Below are 19995 nucleotides of genomic sequence, written 5' to 3' on the forward strand. Positions count from 1 at the left end.
ATGATAAATATAAAAGAAAATATTTTAATAATAGTATTTTTTATTATATAATTATATATATGTAGATAATTATATAATTATTTATATAAAAATTATAATAAAAATTAAAAAAAAACTTAAATATAATTTATATTAAAATCATTTAAAATTATATTTATAATATATAATAAATTTTTAATATAAAATATTTTTTATATTAAAGTATAAATTTTTTTATTTTTTCCAATCATCTAGTATATAAATAAATAGATAATTTATTACTATATAGCATATGAAATATAAAGAAAATCTATATATAATATATTCATTAGCTATTTATTTTATTGATAATAATTAAATATAATTTGTTAGTAGAACATTTATTTATATGTATAAATTTGTATTGCTTATTATTTAATATAGTTTAAATAAAGTATAAATTTAATAAATATGATATAATAAATAAATAATTTACCTTTAATTGGTATTATTAATTAAATAATAAAAATTAAAAATTATATTATAAAGTTATAATCTTATTTATTTAACATTTTAAAAATTTGCAAAAGGTATAATATATATATAAAATATAATAAATTTAAATAATAATAATTAAATTTCTAATTTGTATAAGACTAATTTTAATCTAGTATAATTTAATTTAAATGATTTAACCTACTAGTAAATTTTATATAATTATATAATTTTACTTAATTTCTAAAAAAAAATGTAAATTATAGTTACAATAAAAGATACGATTATTAAAAACTTAGAATAAATGTTTTTTTGAAAATTTTTTTAAAAAAAATAATTGGCAAAAAATATATTTAATCCAAATTATTTGATTTAAAGAACAAGTTAAAAAAACTCTTTTAATTTATATAATTATTAATATAAAGTATTATAATATTTGCAAATTTATTTTAATAAATATCTTTTTTTTTATTATTATCCTTAAAGGTAACAGGTAATCTTTATTAAATTTATTAGTAGATTAAAATTACAAAATAAATCAGTCTTCTACCCATATTATGCAATGTCAGATATATTCTATAAGCATTAAACTTATACATATAATTTTTAATTTAGATTTTATATACTAAATTTTTAATATTAATATTTATTATAAAAATATTATATAATAATTATATCTTTAGAAATAACAGATAAAGTATTTTTAATAATTTTAAAAATAATAAACATAGTATTAAATAAATATAATTAATATTGGTTATTAATATAACTAATAAAAATAATTATTTAGTAATTAATATATTAAATATATTTTTAGTTAGTATTATTTGTAATATAATATTAGTTAAACTTAAATAAATTACTAATTATTTTATAGGAAAAAAATTGTTATTGATTGAAGTTCTATTATTTTCAGATATATATATTATATATAATTAAAATATTACATATAAAATATAAAGTAATATAAATAAATTGAAAAATTATTAAAATATATAACTAAATCACACTTTTATATAATTAGATTTATTTTATAAAAATAATAAATTGAATAGTAGGTATTTATTGAATTATTTAATAGATATAATATAATAATTTTGAAAAATTAATTTTGCGATGCAGTAATCAAATCCACAGATTCAGCATAGTAATGTAATATGTGTTGGGCAAAAGTAAAGTATTTTTGTAAAGACGAGAGATCCTTTAGATTGGTTGTAGCAAATGGGTAGAATAACGAGAAAAGTTAAAGTAGGATTAATATTTTGAGAATTATAATTAATAACTATAGAGAAAGTTATTTAAACAATTTATAACAAGAGTGATATGTAATTACAGGATTTTAGATAAGGAGAAGGTGCAATGTTACTCAAAGGGTAGTAGGCACGTACTGACATATTTGCATGGGTTAATCAAAGTAGTACTGACGAGCTGTAACAGATTAGCAATAGCTTAGTTATGGATTTTCTTTTCTGTAAGACGTTTCGTTATTTAATAAGGCTACTTTAGATTCCTATCTAGCTTTGTTCTTGTAATTTTCAAACAAGATTCGATTGATAAATTATAATAACGATTAAAATTTAAATAACAAATAAAATCTTGCTCTTTTAAGTATTACTTCATTGTTATCATTTGTAAAATTTAGAACCGTAGAAATATATAGTAATGACAAAATGTAATTAGATATATATTTCCTGTAATAAAGTCGTCGATTTGACATATAAGCAGCCCAATTTCCTCTTATAAGTCGATTTAGCAGCATTTAATTGTCAATTCTGTTCCATCACTTAATGACACGTAAAAAACACCGTGCATTAAAGATTCGGGTATATTGCTATACCGGAATCTCATTGTATTTATATATGCGGACACATGAGTTTCAACCAATTTTTTGTTCAAAAATTAATAATCCCTTTTCAACGAACAATCATTCCCAGAACAATAGGACAGGTAATTGTTTCATATACACAAGTAGCACAAAAATAGTAAGTATTTTCTTGAGATCAGTGGTAATATGTTTAAGAATTGGGCTTGAAGTGCTGACGGTATGCTTTGGATGACAAAGACCGCTATTTTGTGTTTTGGTAACAAAAAAGATTTGTTAGCATTTAAAATGTCCGATATGTATTTTTGTGATATTAAGGATCATTTTTTTTAATAATAACCCACCTTTGAACCAGACTAAAAAAGTTCTCACATGCAGATGCAGCGTGTTGCATCGGAAGTATACCACTGTCTCGATCTAATTTTGATCTCCAAAGATGCAACTTAGTTTAGATCAAAAATCTTTGAAAGAAGAAAGTAAAATCGTAGTCCTCACTACTCGTATTAAATATATATCCTAGCTCTCTATCTAGTTATCATTTATCAAAACAATTATAAATTTTTCGAAAGGGGCTTTTTTTTTCGTGGCTGAAATTATTTGCTGCGTATGAGATCATCCGTGCGTCATCGCTGACAAGGAAATAATTTTCAGATATCACATGTTAATACAATATTACAGTTTCGAACTTAACTTTTTTTTTAATTAATTTTGAGGAGCTCGTTATTATTTAGCTACAAATCCTTGAAATTATAAAAAAAAATTAATAAATAAATAAAAAAAATACCGAAAGACTTTTTGTAATATAAATTAAATATTTAGAAATGAATGGTGTAGCAAATGATTCAAATGGGCAGGCCAATGGTGTTAAAAAGACTTCGACTCAACTACAGATAATTGACGAAAACCAGCATTTTACGTGTGTTTAGTTATATTTAATATAAATTTCGTTCTGTATTCTTTCTATTTAACTTTTAAATTGTTACATTTTAATAGACAAGAATTGTCACAGTCTATGAAAGATGAATGGCATTTAGCTGATTCCGGATTTAATTATAATCTGGTAGCAGTCTTTGGTTCACAGAGTACTGGAAAGAGTAAGCCCAATATTTTTTTTGATGAAGAATTTGATACCTATTTTGATATTAATTCTTCGATTTTTTTTAGGTACTTTGTTAAATCGACTTTTTGGTACTAATTTTGACGTAATGAGCGAATCTGCTCGCCGTCAAACTACAAAAGGTACAATCTTCATAGTTATTCCTTTTTGAGTTACAATCTTCGTATTAAATATCTCTTTGATTAGGTATTTGGATGAGCCGTGGTAAGGACATGAATGTTTTGATCATGGATGTCGAAGGTACAGATGGTCGTGAACGTGGCGAAGACCAGGTATGCTCTATATTTTTAATTAGCTTATAGTGTTGGTTAAAATCAAAGATGAACGTTCTAATTAATTGTTTAATGCGTATTTGTTATCGTAATTATTGTTTACAGTTGTGCTAATGGTTATACTATATATATAGGATTTCGAAAGGAAAAGTGCATTATTTTCAATGGCTACTTCCAATGTAATTATTGTAAATCTTTGGGAACATCAAGTTGGTCTATATCAAGGTGCGAATATGGGTCTATTGAAGACCGTTTTTGAGGTTAACTTACAATTATTCCAAGCAGCAAGAGGGTAGGTTTAATTCGATACTGATTTTTTTTTTCTCGCGTGAGTGTTATCATGTTAATTTTAATTGTCAAAATTCTTCATTTATTATTAGCAAAGAGAAGACGTTGCTACTTTTTGTAATTAGAGACCATGTTGGAGCAACTCCATTAGCAAATTTGGCTAATACATTAACAGCCGATCTTGACAGAATTTGGCAGAGCGTTTCTAAAGTAATTATCTTTAATTATCATTATCATTATTATTTGCATTTGCAGAATTTAACATGATTGTTTTTGCCAATCAAATAGCCTGAGGGTTTGGAAAATTGTTCCATCAATGACTATTTCGATTTTATGTTTACAGCATTACCACATAAGCTGCTCTTACCAGAGAAATTTGAAGAAGAAGTAATTAAATTGCGAGAACGGTATACTTTTATTCTATATAAAAAAATTTTAGTCATTATTATTTGAAAAAAATTCTTATGATATACATACTTTATTAGATTTGTAAATCAGAATCATAAGGATTTTGTTTTCAAGCCAAACTATAGTAAACGAGTACCTGCTGATGGATTTCATGTTTACGCAGAAGGAATTTGGGTATGATAATAAAATTAAATTATAACTTTTTTTGTATTTATTTTGATCATTATTACTCTTCCAATACAGGATCAAATTATGTCCAATAAGGATCTTGATTTACCGACGCAACAAGAACTTCTTGCACAATACCGCTGCGATGAAATAGCGACGGTAAATAATATCATTATTACCTTTTGCATTTTATGATAATCCATTTCTAATTCTTTCCTTTAAATTTTTTGCTTCAGGTTGCTTTTGAAGCATTTTTGGGAAAAATAAAAGGATTTCGACAACCCATTGAAGCTGGAAAAATCATAGAAGGTTTAGGCCCACAAATGGAAGAAATCCGAAATACGACAATAAGTAATTGATTATTTTCATATCATATTTACATATTTAAGGTAGTATTATGTAATTTTCTAATGTTTTCGCAATTGTTTTTTTTTTAATAGAGCAATTTGATAAAGATGCATCTCGATATCATTCGGATGTATATAAACGTAAACGTAATGAAATACTTAACAAAGCAAATTCACAATTACACGCATTTTATTTGGGTCAATTGAAGAATCTCAGCAAGAAAGCTATTACCATGTTCAACTCTCGTATTCAAGTAATATTATTTTTCATCTTTCATATTTTATTATTAAAAAAAAAAGAATTGGGTTCTAAATACGTTCTTATATCTTAGGAAAAATTAAAAGGTGAAGGATACGATTTTGCCGAGGTGGTACTTAATGCTCGTAATGAGGTTGAAGATTACTTTAAAAAGAATGCAGAATGTAATTAAGTTTCAATGGAATTATTTCGCTTTTGAATTCAACTTATATTAGCTTATTTTTATTAATATTTATTCATTTATTAAGCAATTGTTTTGACTGAAACTGACTGGACTTATGACGAAGAAATTACTCAGTTACAAGAAGGCATCGATGAAATTGCTGCCAAATCAAGAATTGAAGAAACTAAGAAAATGATAAACGGGTTGGAAGTAAGATTAATTCGTATTATATTTGTTGTATTTGAGTAATTGGATATAAATTAAAGTGAATTTTGTTTTTTTTAAAAAAAAATAATAATTATTATAGAAAGCATTCCAGGCACAAATAAACGAGTTTGTTACTTTATATTTTAAATCGCCAACTCCGGATATGTGGACGAAAATTGTTAATAAATTTCAAGAAGTTCTTGATAAGACCGAACAACAACTTTTAAAGAAAGCAAAGAGTAATAATTTGTCATTATTTAAAGCTAATTTAGGTTTTATTATTGTTAATAACCGGAAATTTCTTAAATTTGATTAGGCTTTAATTCTTCTGAGGAAGAGAATGCTAAATCTGTTGAGAATCTTCGAAAACGATCTTGGCAACAGTTACGAAAGAAAATAGATGATGAACTTGCTGATAATATGTTTTTACTTAAATTACGTGAAAGGTAGCGAAAATATTAAATTATTTGTGCATGAGCCATTGTTAAATCGGTTAATTAAACTTTTTTTTTTTTAGATTTGAAGAAAAATTCAGATACGATGATGAAGGGTTACCAAAAGTTTGGAAACCCGAAGATGATATCGATGCACATTTCAGAAAATCCAGAGATGATGTAATTTAGTTATTTTATAAAAAATTGAAAATAACTTTATTGACCATATAAATATTGGTAATTTATTTATATCATTATTTTATTTTAGGCACTTAAACTGATACCACTATTTGCAAAGATTCAAATTGAAGGTATAGAGTTAGATATTCCATCAGATGAAGTAAGTTTTTTTTTTATTGTGTATAATAAATTATAATATTTTAATTGTGTAAGCATAAATTAATTACTTTTTGCATAGGAATTTGATTTCAATGAATCTTTAATCATTCTTTCTGAAACAAGACAACATGATTTGACTGTTCGTTTCAAACGTGAGTCTGATGCCTTCTATCTTGAAGCTAAACGATCCGTTGTTGCAACGACAGCTCGTGTACCATATTGGGTATTACTTTTACTTGGTAAGTTTCTATCTACCAAAGACGTTAATGATATTTATAATTTTTTAAAATATTAATTTAATACTTAAATTCATCTTTAGTCGTGCTTGGTTGGAATGAATTCGTGACAATCATCACATCACCAGTTTATCTTGTACTTTTTTCATTTGTCGGATTCGTTGGTTATATAATCTGGTTATTAAATTTATTTGGACCTGTAGAATCATTCTGTCGTATGATAGGTACAGAGATTGTTAAACTTGGTTCAGATAAAGTTCGTAGTAGTTTACAGGGAGGATCAACAGGCGAAAAGTTGAGTCAATATATCGGAGGAGAATCTAAGAAAGAACAATGATTGTAATTAGAATTTATAAAACATCATTTATTTCAAAAATTCGGTTTAAAATTTCGTGTGTAATTTTTATTTATTTATTTATTTTTTTTTTTTTGTGCAAATATTTTTCAGTTACAAAGTTCCAACTCTTTTTTTCTTTTTTTGTAATTTTCAATTTTAAAAAATAAATACTAGATGTTTTACAATATCAAAAATATTTCCGATGACCGGTATACACGTTGTATATAGAAAATCACATGACTCTAATAACATGATCTCTTGGAATATTTTATTGGTTACTTTATTAAAAATAATTAAAATAATAATTACATACAATTTCTAATAAATCTATGGTTAATTAAATACCAATATAATAATTACGCTAGAGAACTCTTTTACAATTTTTTTTTTTTCTTTTTTTGATTTTTTAAAAAAAATTATTTACAATTTATTATCTCAGTAAAAAATGTTCATTAATTGATTTTTTTGCCTTGGTTGAACTTTACCAAGTTTCGACTTGGAATTGGGATAATTATTGGGGATCTAGGAAATAAACTCCCATGTGACTAAGATTCTACCTCTTTTTCGATCTGCAAGTTTATCAAAGGCGGCAGGACTTAGGTCTATATCACCAGGTTTACAGCCAGCACAACGATCCACACATCTGACAATTACCGATTTACTACCGAATTTAACTTTTGCTTTTCTTCCGCAGTTTTTATTTTTATTAGGATTACCACCAGGAGAAGGATCAAAATTTTTAGCAGGGAGAGCAAAAACGAGTTCTGAATTCTTATTTGTAGTTCCACAGGCTCCAAGGCCTGTATAGTAGAATGTAGCATCACCTTTAAACGCATTAACGTTGATGAATACTAACATGATAGCCAAAAGAAACAATGTAATTTGAAGTAATCGGGTCATATTTCCTTTAAAGAAGTTTTTGAATTATCTGATAAAGAAGATTAAAGAAGATAAGAATTTCTTTTAAACAATTAAAGAAGATATTTTCTTTTTTTCTTTTTTTTGTTGTTTTGCTGAAGGTATTTCAAAGAGGGTTTATATGTGAAAAAACAAAATGAAAAAAACCGGAATTGATTAAGGGTAACAGGTTACGGATCTTGATACCGGATAATTTTTATTTCCTTTTTTGTAATTCTATTTAAGGAAGACGTATCAAAAAAAAAAAAGAATATTTATAAATAATCTGAAGAAATAAATAAATAAATAATAAAAACTATTCGATCGTTAAATCGGAACTAGCGGAGTTTTAAAGAATCTTTTGTTTCAAAATTCTAATTTTGGTTAATAATATAAATGATCTTAAAGAAATATTTTATTATTGTAAATTATATAAACTGTCATTTTGGCTGTTTGGCTGATAATTTGCATATAGGAATGTAGGACAAAAAGGTTTTAAATAGTGGATTTAATAAGATTAGATTTTTTTGATTTTTTGTAAAGTTGTACACATTATAATACCCGAGATGCGTGTACTTTTTTTTTAATTTTCCAATTATATTTTTTTTTATTAAAATTTCCAAAGGAAGGTTTTTTTTTTTTACGTTTTAAAATTCTTTGTAATTCGATTGGAACAAAATAAATTTTTGAATGATAACAATTTTGACCACTATCGGTGATTCTTTTTCTGAAACAGTTTCATGGTTTTCATTTGAATTAAAAAAGGAAATTCATTGCGAAATTTTTACTTCCAAGATCGAACTTTTTTTTTTATAATATAGATAAATTTGAATTTTCATTTTTGTTTTTACACTAAACATTTTCAGAAAAAAAAAGAAATCAATTAACACGATATACTGCAGAACAATTACAATAATACGGTAAGTTGTAAATCTAAACTAATTTAGGTTAACTTTCTTAAATGTTAAATATTCCACAAAAGAAAATTAACCAAATATGAATTATTCCGAATCTAAAAATAGAGATGATATTTAACCAAAATTTCCTTTTTAAGATTTAACCGAAAAAGTTATTGATTTTCCTTGTTGTTTGTTTAAATAGTTTTGACATAAAATGTTGATCAACAATTCCATAGTTTTTTAGAAATCATTGTTTATCAGTTATATACCTATTATATATACCATTGTAATTACTATATATATACATATAATATGTTTTACAGCGATAAAGTTATAATCAAAAAAAAAAAAATAATGTCAACCATTTTCCCCTGCGTAGTTTCGTAGTCTCGGCCTATCAAATGATCAAATGATGTAATGTTACGTTATTACAATTTTTTCATTGTTCTTAAAAGTAAATGGAAAGTAATGGAGAAAAATGAAATAAAAAAAAATCATAGAGTTTCATCATATCTTTTGTTTATTATGATTTATTATTTATTTATTTATTATTGTTGTTTTTTTTAAATTATATTACATACTGTATATATATATATTATTATTTGTTTAACATGATACAAAAAATAAACAATTTTAATACATTTAAGGGTTAAGTATTCGAGTAACAAAATTGTTAAAGGAAAAAAAATCATTGTAATTTATTAAAGAAAGAAAAACCATTTTGTAATTTGTTAAAAAAAAAAAATATCATTATAATTTGCTAAAAAAAAAGAAAAAAAGCGATAAAATGCAAATATTAAATGGTTGCATATGAATTTCAAATTCATTATGATTATACTATAAAAGTAAAATAAGGGATTTGTTTTTTTTAAAAAAAAAAGATCACTGAATTTTTTTTGCCTAAAATGGTAGACCGAATTATTTTACAACTTCATTATTTTTCATTGTTTTTTATTATTTTGATCAGAAATGGGAAAAATGGGAAATTCCCGTGAAAAATGAAACCTTTTTTTTTTTTCATAGTTATTTCGAAAATTAGAAATGGATCTTTTTTGAGAACGTTTTTTAAAATAAGTAATATAAATAAAATATTAATAAAAAAAAATATAATATATATACATATAACTATTATTAGATGGAACTTTTTTTATCACTTTTGTTTAAAAAAAAAAAATTTATTTTTTTTTGAAACGTTTTTTATTTTTTCCTCAAATATGTACAGTATCATACATTCGTTCACACGGATTCTATTGCATCATTGTTTTGATTCATCCAAAAGTACAAAAAGTATCAAAGATATTAATATCAAAATATCAAAAAAGTATCAAGTTTCGAATTATCAAATATTCAAATATCAAAAATATTGATCAAATATCAAAGTATCAAATATCAAAAATATTGATCAAATATCAAAGTATCAAATATCAAATATCAAAAAATATCAAAGTTATCAAAAAATAATATCAAAATATCGAATATCAAATATCAAATATATCAAAAATATCAAAAGTTATTAAAAGTTATCAAAAAAAAAATATCGAATATCAAAAATATCAAAGTTATCATATCCATCAAATATCGTAATATCAAATAATCCTTTGTACTATAGTAACTATACGAAGGTCCCTATTGGTTAATTCATGAAATTATGAATTTATTGATGTTTAATATTTTTTAATTAATGTTTTTATTAAATTTCATCATTGATCTTTAATGGTATTAACGAACCTTATTCGTTTATTTATTTATATTTATTTATTATTTATTAATTATTATTATTATTTTTTTTTCCCCCCATCTTTAGAACAAATGTTATTAAATTTATTATTTAGTTTTTTATTATGGTTTCGCAATAGGAGAATAGTTTCATAGAGAAGATCAAACAACGGGAAAGGGACCAACCAACCCAAGAAAGTACCATTAATCAGATTTTTATCTGATGATCCGATAGAGTCTAGACATAATCCGTTTGATTACGTAATACTGTAATCAGGTGAGGAGAACCTTAATTCTCAACCAATGAAAAAGATGATCATCGCATCGACCAAATTCAATATTTTAAAATTGTTTCTAAGATGATTTATGCTAGAGTTACGATCCGGATGAATTCGAAAGGGCACATTTTGGTAATTATACACGGATTTTAATAAATATATCTGATATTATAAGACTGCAATCTAGTAGTTTAAAAAATTACTATTTAATACAAAAAAAAAGAGAAAATAAAAAATGGATTGATTTTTCATCCGATCCGGATGAATTTCAATCCGGTTTAATTTTCTCTCTACTTTTATTTTTGAAGACAATTTTTTTTTATTATATTATATATTCATAAGACATCTAAGAAAAAAAATTCTTTTTATTGACTTAATATTCATAAAATGGCTGAAATGTGTTTATTTACGGATTGACGGATCGCAACTCTAATTTATGCCAACTATATAAGAAATTCTCTTTAATTTTTACTAAATTTATAATATTTCAAGCTATTATGACCTATTCAAAAACTATCTGCTTTAATAATGGATCAAATTTTCCACAATCTAATTAATGATAATGATATTTTAATCTGTTTACTAGATGTGGCCTTTTACTAATCGCAACTCGCAATTCGCAACCGCAACTCTATATTTTTTACATAGCCGTAATTATGCGACCATTTGGAAAACAGTTGAGGCATCAATGATCAACCTTACTTTTAAAATTTTAATAATTTTTATAATATACTAGATAGTAAATTTTAATTGTATAATTGTATAATAAAATTCATTTTTAATATTAAATTTAATAATTATAATTTACTTTAGAGTTAGTTATAAAATTTAAGAATATTGCTTTTTTTTCAAAAGTAAATACTGTAATAGTAATATTCATAAAGTAAAAGCTATATCCTACTCTAATATTATTAATTTATAAACCACTGATTCTTTATTAGAACTCCATGTGTGCACTGTCAGGTGGTTATATTGGCTAATTAGATAGGCAATGTATAAAATGTACTATCTTAACATATTGCCGCATCTGGTAGACTATAAGATCCGCTATACTACAAACTTCATTTTTATCTAAAATTCTATTCTAATTCTGATAACATCATTAGCAGTAATATTTAGAAATATTTTAAATTTTAAAATTATATTAGCCCTTAAAAAATATTGATCCGTGTTTTATATTTTCATGTTTGAATGTATCATTTTCATGTAATTTATAACCTTAAATCATGGAAATTTTCAAACATCTTCACGTGCCAAATTCTTAGTATTTTGGCGCAGTATCGTACCGGCAAAAATCACCTTTATTGTAATGCATTAAATAATAATAAATTTCAGATGAAATGGAATATTGTGAAAATGAACTATATCAGTAAGTGTGGATTGGAAGAATTATTTTTTTACTTCAGTTGCTAACCTCTCGAATATACACCGTAGATTCGAAATTTTTCTATCTCGGTAAAGTTCTCTTGCGGGGAATAATCTTAAATAGTCTGTGCGGGTGTAGTGATATAGATGTACAATAATTTTGTAGATATGTATGGGATAATTTATTTTGGTAATATAGTGTAGAAAAAGAGTGTTTGGGTGAAAATCTTGTGTTTAATAACAATAGAAACAAATTAGCTATAGATATTTTTCGAAAGTGTGATAGAGAAAGAAATAACTTGATGCTGGGACTCGCATTAAATGGCCTAGTATCTGCGTACTCCCTCCCTCTTTGATAGCATCATACATTTCATTCGCTTCTCTAGCATTTTTTTCATTTTTTTAATATACTGTATCCGAAAATATTAATAAATTTCGTAATCGGCATTGCAGAATAATAAAAATTATAGAAAGTATATCCTCGCGGACTTTTAGTAATAAAATAAGCTTTTATTATTTATTAATATACAGTACATTACTTTGTATAATTCTATGCAGATTTTATGTTTTTTCTAAAAATGTAAATCGCGGTCTTATTTAGTGGATTTTCTTTAGTGAATATACTGGAGTTTTTCTGAATAAAGTATCTTACTGATTGTGACTGAAATGTCACAGTATCTCTTGACGGATGATATGCAAATACATTAGCCTCTAAAACTTCACTAACACTTTCGTCCTTAAAATATTTTCTAAATAAATCAGTATCAATCTCCTTAGAGTTCAGCAAAGCACGAATTACATCTTTTTTCAGCTTCATGGTGTGTCTGATATTGAAGGAGTTTGGCAGAATCAAATTTCTTCTTGACTTCGGTTAATATTTGCTGTTCAATGACTGTGAAAAAGAGCAATTAATCTAAAGCAGACAGAGTTCATTTGACGCAAATATAGATAATCTTACCTTCAAAAGGTTGTTTGGCCTGAAATCATCTGCCACAGTTTTTAGATCTATAATGCGTCCACCAACCAATTCATATATATTTTTTGCATATACTTAATTGATCTTGCGTTTCTCAGTTAGATATTTCATTTGATTCTTCTTTGCTAAGGTCGCCAATTTCAATCACAGGTTTTTACACGTGACCATTCTAAAATAAGAATCACGCTCTGTAAGTAATACTATTTTCAGGAGCACAAAAAAATGTCAGTACTTACATTCTATCCTTCTAGGTACGCTCCCTCCGCTACTGACAAATACTCTCTGTGATCAGCATTCATTTTAGCATCATCTTGAAAAGTATCAAGAACTTTTGGGTTCACATTAACTAATTTGGCAATTTTATCATAATCTATGACTGGAGATTTATTATGTTTTTCTTTGTACACTGCACTAGTACGCTTGAAGGCCTCCAGGGCTCTTTTCCACTTGGGACGCTCATCTTTACCTATAAAGAGAAACACTAGGATCAAAAGCTTCAGTTGTAAAGGATAATAATGATCAACTTACCATTGGTATCGCCTAATATTTTCTTCATAAGCTGTGACATAAAGAGAACCGTTCCTCAAATGCGAAGTTAAGAGATTTTCCAAATGCCATGCCAAAGTCCTCTATATCTTCTGCATCAGCAGGAATTTCAACGTATATGATTCCCTGCCCTACTTCTCTTGATGCACTTCTGATTAACGTGGTTTTCCCGGTCTCGTGTTCTCCACAAACCACATGATAACATGAATGATTTCTGTTCGGTTGAAGAATTTTTTTAAGACGATCTACAGCTAGAGATCTGAGAACAAACTCATCATCCGAAACATTAATTTTAGGCCGAGTTCCTTTTTTCACGGTCTTGTTAAGAAGATAAACGTTATACTCGTTTTGACCCCAAGCATATAGGATATCTCCTGGTATAAAGACGCTAAGAATAGAAATCAAAATGTACACCACAGTGGAAACGAAAATCTCTTCAGCAGTAGAAGTGTGGGGGAGAGGTGAAAAAGAGTTTGTCGAGAAATAAAAATAAAAAAAAGGTACAACGTCAAAAACATAAATATAAACGTAAACATAAATATATATATTTTGCATTGTACTCGATTATTAACGAAATGGAAGAGCTGAATGATTTTGGAGGAAGACATTAGAAACGAATATAACAGTTTGAATTATTTCGAATTTAAAAGAAGTTTGAGAGAGAGTTTCTTGGGGGATAAAAAAAAGAAAGAATTTGTTCCGATAAAAGAAAAGGAAGAAAATTTGTTTTGAAATCAAAAAAAATCGATCCTTTAATTTTATCCTCATCAATAAGCTATTTAATCAAAATCAGCTTATTGATATATTAAATTAAACCTTTCTGAATACATCGTGACTAGACTCTTGTAGTGACGTACGTAATATAAATAATACAGTTACTCATTGGAATCATTAGGATTGTAAAAAAAAGATGATTATAAAAAAAGATACTTAATTAATTAAATTAATCAAATGAAAAAAAAAATGACATTCTCCGATTCTCAAGGTATTTATTAAAAAAGTGGTTTAATTTTCATGTCATACGAGTGGTCGTACGATTGACCGTATTTGACTAATCAGTGTGGCTTTACAGGAAGTGATGTCCAAGCATTTTCTCCGAGGACTCGTTAAAAAGAAACCGACCTATCGCAGTTTGAAAGAGGTACTTCGCGATTAAGGTGATTGTCGCAAGGAAGCGACTCAGAGCTTGCAAGGCTAATATCTATTTTTTTGTTTAGAAATTTCGAGGACCTTATTACATAAACTTTCAGTGAGTTTTACTAGCTCAATACTGTCTCAATATTGTTAATTTATTTCTTACTCTGCACGTTCTATGCATAACTGGCAACCATTTTATTTTATCCAGAATACCGATGTTGAAGTTGGATCAGAGTTAATGTGAGATTGTGTTAGTATCATCCCAAAAATTACCATGCAATGAATATGCAATTTTTTATTACACGTGTCAATTTTGCAATAAAAATTTTATTATATTTTTATTATGGTAATATATAATTGTTTGATAAATGATGATTTTGCAATTTTTTAGATAATATGTAAATTATAGTTAATTATCAAAATTGAACTGTACACTTATTATATTAGAATTAATAATATATATCATTATATTAATATAAAATTATAATTGACTCGTAATTTATATATAATTTATAAAATATTAATATTGAACTAGTTTATTGATTTGTTTATTACCAAATTAGTGTTAAGTTTTTATTTAATTATCAAATATATTTAAATATAATTAGTAATCATATTGTGATTTTTTAAGTATTAGAAAAATATTAATTTAATAAATATAATAATAACGTATTAAAAATAATTTTATTTATTAATTCTTAATAAAATCATAATAACTTTTCAATATATCATTACATAGAAAGTAAAATTCATCTGTATATTTGCTAACAAATACATATTATTATAATATTTACTTAGTAGTTATCAGTTATTAAAAAATATATTTATTAATAAAATAACCATTATCAACATTAAAATCTGGTATAATATGAACTACATTTGATATAGAACTAATAGGAATTAAATCATAATGGTTTTCTAATTTTAAGTATGGACATCCAAATTTTGAGTTTTCAGGTATATTTTCAAAGTAATCATACCATTGTATTAAGGCAAATTCAAGACTTAAAAGTTTTACTAAACATAAAACTTTACCCCAATATGTTTCTTCATAATTTCCTTGATAATCTACATCCATAGTTATTTCAACATCTGAAAACCATGGTTTTTGGTGAAATTCCGATGCTGCATGTATTTTTACTCCATTAGAAAGATTTGCTGAATTATAAATATATATCCTTGTATTTGAATAAGAAAGTTGATCAAAAATATTATCAACATTATACATATTTTTAAAGTTATTCAAACACAAATCCAGCTGTTGCATTGCTAAAATATATTCTTTACAATTAAAATTTGGTTTATTAGACATTGTAAATGAATAAAAAGGTTTTGTAATAAGTGTATTATAATTGTATTGTGTATTTTTAGTAGTATCTTTGATTTTTTCTAAAATACTTCTTCTTCTTATCTATTAGTAATATATTAAATTTTAAAAATTAATTATTAAGTAAAAATAAATAATATTAGAATAAAATAGTATTAAACTTACCAACTTTATCATTTGAATATCAGGATTCCTTTTATTTGAAGATCTATATGGTTATTTTACAAATTTCTTGTGTAATGATTCATAGGTTTCGGTAGAAAAACCAGTTGGTGCACCATACTTTTTAATAGAAGGAATTATGTGATGCAATAATGAGTGTAATTTTGGAAGCTGTAAACCAGATTTTGAGTGTGATTTAAATAAAAAAGAAAAAATATTTGCCCATTCATATATTTTTTGAGATAAACTATTTAAGCAATTTTCAGTAAATCCTGAAGATCGTAATAATAAATAGAATTCATTCCATTTTTGAAAATATTCTACAATAAGATTATTTGTTTGTTCATCTTTAATAAGCCCATTAATAGTAAATATAAATACTTTCATTATATTTCTCCAATCATTTGCTGTAAAATTAGTTCTATTAATAATTCCTTTTGAAGGTAATGATAATTTGTAATATCTGGGAATTGATGATAACCGATTGTTTAAGATTTTGATTTTTTTTTCTGATTGTGATTCCTTTTCAAGCTTTTCCATAGTAAAATTAACCATATAAACAAATAAACCCAAATCACAAATGTGCATAATATCAGGAACAAATGAAGAATATACTTCAAAATTTTTATGATTCCAAAAAGCATTTTTAATTGGATGTAAGGATAGTTTGTGCAATTCATTATTCAAATTTTTTGCTTGTAATGAATTATCCATAAAATAAGTTTTTATATCACAGGTAAATCTTTCTGAAAATATTAAATTATGATCTATTGAAGATAAATATTCTCGTGGAACTAAGCAAGAATGACAAGGAAATAAAGCATTATAAGATTGATAAGTAGCACAAGCATTGTTTGCTTCCTTCATATCACTGATTCCATAAGAAAGAAAGATATAAAAATGCTTTGGTTCACCATTAACTGTAATCCAAGCTTCAGAATTATATTGAGATAATAAAGGATGGAGTAATATTTCAATTGATTTATGATAATTTTGTAAATATAATTCTACATTTGCATTATTAATAATTGGAATATATCCTAGAAGAACTTTTGCTTTTTCTTTATTTCTGACATTATTTGGGAAATTACTAAGACTTACAAAAATTAGGTGTTTTTGATTTTTTCCAAGAATATCACAAATTGTTGCATCAGAGTAAAGGATTAAGCCAATTATTCCTGATTTAGAATTCTTTATACTGTATTGTGTTTGTTTAAACCAGTCAGCAGTATAAGGATCAGAATATAATTGATTTCCAGATTTATCAAATTCTTCTTTATAAAAAAATTGACATGTATCTCCATATTCACCATTTAACATTTCTTTAATACATGCAATTATATTTCTATGTCTTAATACATACTGCTGATTGTTATACATTATAGTTTCTGTTTCAAACCAATCTTGATTTGAATTATCTCCAATAAGGTCAATATATTTTAATGCTTCTTTAGCATTATTTGGAATCCCTAGCTCTTTTGGGTCTTTATTAGTTATATTAGCTATTAAAGAAATTACATCATTTATTGCATCTTCATGCAATTGATGTTTAACAATTATTTGTGAAAGTTGCTGATTGAAGTATTATCCAGATCTATTTGATTAAAATCATTAAATTCATTTTCTTGAGAATATTGTGTAGATATTTGACTATCAATTTCTTGAACTATTGTATTATTTGATTTAAAAAAGTTAATTTTTGTAGTTCCGAAATGTGAACTAATTCTTTTAGTTGGGGTTACATTAAATTTACAGGATTTTTCATGATTAATATAAGCTGATTTTGAAGTAAATATTTTATTACAATTTACACACTTTTCTTGAGATAACCTTGAATTTTTTATTTCTAAACCACGCATAATTACTTTTTTATAAATTAAAATTGGCAAAATCAAATTATAATTAATGAATTCTTTGTATTACTAATCTACCATTATGCTACCAATAAACTTTACTGCGGTTGATTAAGCCACCAACTGATTAAAAAGTTTATTATATCTAAAAAAAAAGCTTAATTCTCGTTTCTTTATTTTATTTCTTTAGCTTTTATTAAATAACAAAAGTCTTTGTATTCAATAATTTTTTCTATCTACTTAATCTTTAATAAAATGGTTTGATATTTCAGTTTTTTTTACATTTTTAGCTATTAATATTATAACTTCTCTTTAAATTATACTTAGACGAAAAAAAGTGGAGCTAATGAAGTTGAACAGCGATCAAAGAAGTCTAGAAGTACAATAATTATACAAGAAGAAGATAATAATAATTTGAATATTGAAAATGATGAAGAAATTGAAGAGAGTGAAGAAAGTGAAGAACACCTTTCTAGATATTTTAGTGATGAAAATGTTGAAGAAGCTGCTAATAATCAACTATCAAACTTGGAACGTTTTACAAATATTAGTGAAGATGATATTAATCAGCTTGAAATTAAAGAAGGTATAATCACATTTAACCATTAAAATTTATTGCTAATATAGGAATTAGGAGGTTATCAGGAGTTTATATAAAAAGTTTTTAATTTTTAGGCGAAAAACTTGATTCAAATCAATGGAATGCTTCTATTAAACTCTGGACAGCTATACTGTAAAATCAACGTGTAATTCATCAACAACTATTAGGTATTCAACATAAAAATGAAGAATTTGATACAAGACTAACAGATGTTATTGGGAAAGGTGATTGGTATAAAGTGAGTAAAATATGTCTAATTACATGACTTGTTATTAATATAATTACAATAATATTTTTCTGTTATATAAGCCAATATTGCAAAGTGTTGTGCTTAATATTTGTGCTCATAGTAAGTATCCAAGCTTAAAAGAACTTAAGGAAGGTGTACTGAGTGGATTTCACAATGAATCAAGAGTAAAGAATAAAAATGCATTCTGGTCACAAGTACGAAGTGAGGTACTGTATATAGTAACATTATATTATTATTTATGTAATTTATTAACTAATTAATTGATTATTATAATGATCTATAGTCATTAAAAATAGTTTGAGATCGGTGAGGTTACATTGCACAAAATAGTTTATCGGCTATTTGTAAAAATTTGGATTTACCACGCGTTACCTCTAATAATATTGAAGAATGGTGTAAAGATAAAAAAGTTGCTGCAGCAAAAAATTTCATGAAAAGAAAGAACAATAATGGCGAAAACTTATTTGAAAAAGAAATAATTCCTGACATTTTTAAGAGTAAGGACTATACACCTACTAAATCTGACAAATTATTTGCAGTTGGTGTAATTAAATTAGCAATGAAGGGTAAAACTGTTAGTGAGGAAAATATTCGCCAAAAAGTAGGAAATTCAAAAATCTAGTGCTTTAATTTATTAGTATATGTATTAGCTTATAATAAATATAATTACATTATAATATGTTAAATTGCTAAAGCAAAATTGATAGTTTCAAATTAAAACATTAATTCTTGGGTGTTAAAAATATAAACATTTCATAATAATTTTCTCACCAAATAAGAATGCATAAATTATATTAAACTAATATTTAAATTAATGTTTATGGTTTATTAAATTTAATACTTATGCATTAATGAAATTTTTTGAAAAAAATTGATTAAATTATATTATAAAATTATTAAGTATAATATTAAATATTTAATTAAACATTAAGATTTAAATATTTTTTTAAATGAAGATTTATAGTTTAGCAGTTATCAAATTTTAAATTTTTTATTGCTAAACTAACAATAAAAAAGATATTGTCATATAAATAATTTTATCGTGTTATGAAATCATTAAATATTCTTAAATAAGCGATTAAATTTAACATTAAATTAATACCAAATTCAGACTGTACTAAATTAGCAATATAATAAC

At 25.1% G+C, this 19995-nt stretch overlaps 5 protein-coding genes across 5 annotated transcripts; 2 read left to right on the forward strand and 3 right to left on the reverse strand.

Annotated features, from left to right (window-relative positions):
- Positions 1–3096: 3096 nt before the first annotated feature.
- On the forward strand, positions 3097–7044 carry OCT59_028957 (uncharacterized protein; the record flags this gene model as incomplete). Its single annotated transcript, XM_025321955.2, has 19 exons — positions 3097–3191; positions 3269–3369; positions 3440–3514; positions 3579–3664; positions 3799–3956; positions 4045–4162; positions 4241–4359; positions 4438–4534; positions 4604–4687; positions 4765–4879; positions 4969–5129; positions 5208–5298; positions 5383–5507; positions 5605–5743; positions 5821–5950; positions 6022–6118; positions 6207–6278; positions 6357–6516; positions 6597–7044. The coding sequence occupies 19 exons, from the start codon at positions 3097–3099 to the stop codon at positions 6848–6850; spliced, it is 2277 nt and encodes a 758-aa protein (XP_025167516.1). The 3' UTR covers positions 6851–7044.
- A 47-nt stretch (positions 7045–7091) lies between these two features.
- On the reverse strand, positions 7092–7857 carry OCT59_028958 (uncharacterized protein). The gene has a single exon (XM_025321954.2). It carries the CDS (start codon positions 7748–7750, stop codon positions 7373–7375), a length of 378 nt encoding a protein of 125 aa, XP_025167515.1. The 5' UTR covers positions 7751–7857; the 3' UTR covers positions 7092–7372.
- Positions 7858–12498: 4641 nt separating this feature from the next.
- OCT59_028959 (uncharacterized protein) lies at positions 12499–12822 on the reverse strand (the record flags this gene model as incomplete). Its single annotated transcript, XM_066147682.1, has 1 exon — positions 12499–12822. One exon carries the CDS (start codon positions 12820–12822, stop codon positions 12556–12558), a length of 267 nt encoding a protein of 88 aa, XP_065994366.1. The 3' UTR covers positions 12499–12555.
- A 54-nt stretch (positions 12823–12876) lies between these two features.
- On the reverse strand, positions 12877–14082 carry OCT59_028960 (uncharacterized protein; the record flags this gene model as incomplete). Its single annotated transcript, XM_066147683.1, has 7 exons — positions 12877–12897; positions 12964–13055; positions 13140–13150; positions 13218–13228; positions 13311–13447; positions 13510–13540; positions 13663–14082. 7 exons carry the CDS (start codon positions 14080–14082, stop codon positions 12877–12879), a joined length of 723 nt encoding a protein of 240 aa, XP_065994367.1.
- Positions 14083–18261: 4179 nt separating this feature from the next.
- OCT59_028961 (uncharacterized protein) lies at positions 18262–19479 on the forward strand (the record flags this gene model as incomplete). Its single annotated transcript, XM_066147684.1, has 5 exons — positions 18262–18264; positions 18334–18592; positions 18775–18845; positions 18917–19068; positions 19188–19479. 5 exons carry the CDS (start codon positions 18262–18264, stop codon positions 19477–19479), a joined length of 777 nt encoding a protein of 258 aa, XP_065994368.1.
- Positions 19480–19995: the final 516 nt, after the last annotated feature.

Source organism: Rhizophagus irregularis, chromosome 8 (assembly GCF_026210795.1).
Source record: "Rhizophagus irregularis chromosome 8, complete sequence".
NCBI classification, from domain to species: domain Eukaryota; kingdom Fungi; phylum Glomeromycota; class Glomeromycetes; order Glomerales; family Glomeraceae; genus Rhizophagus; species Rhizophagus irregularis.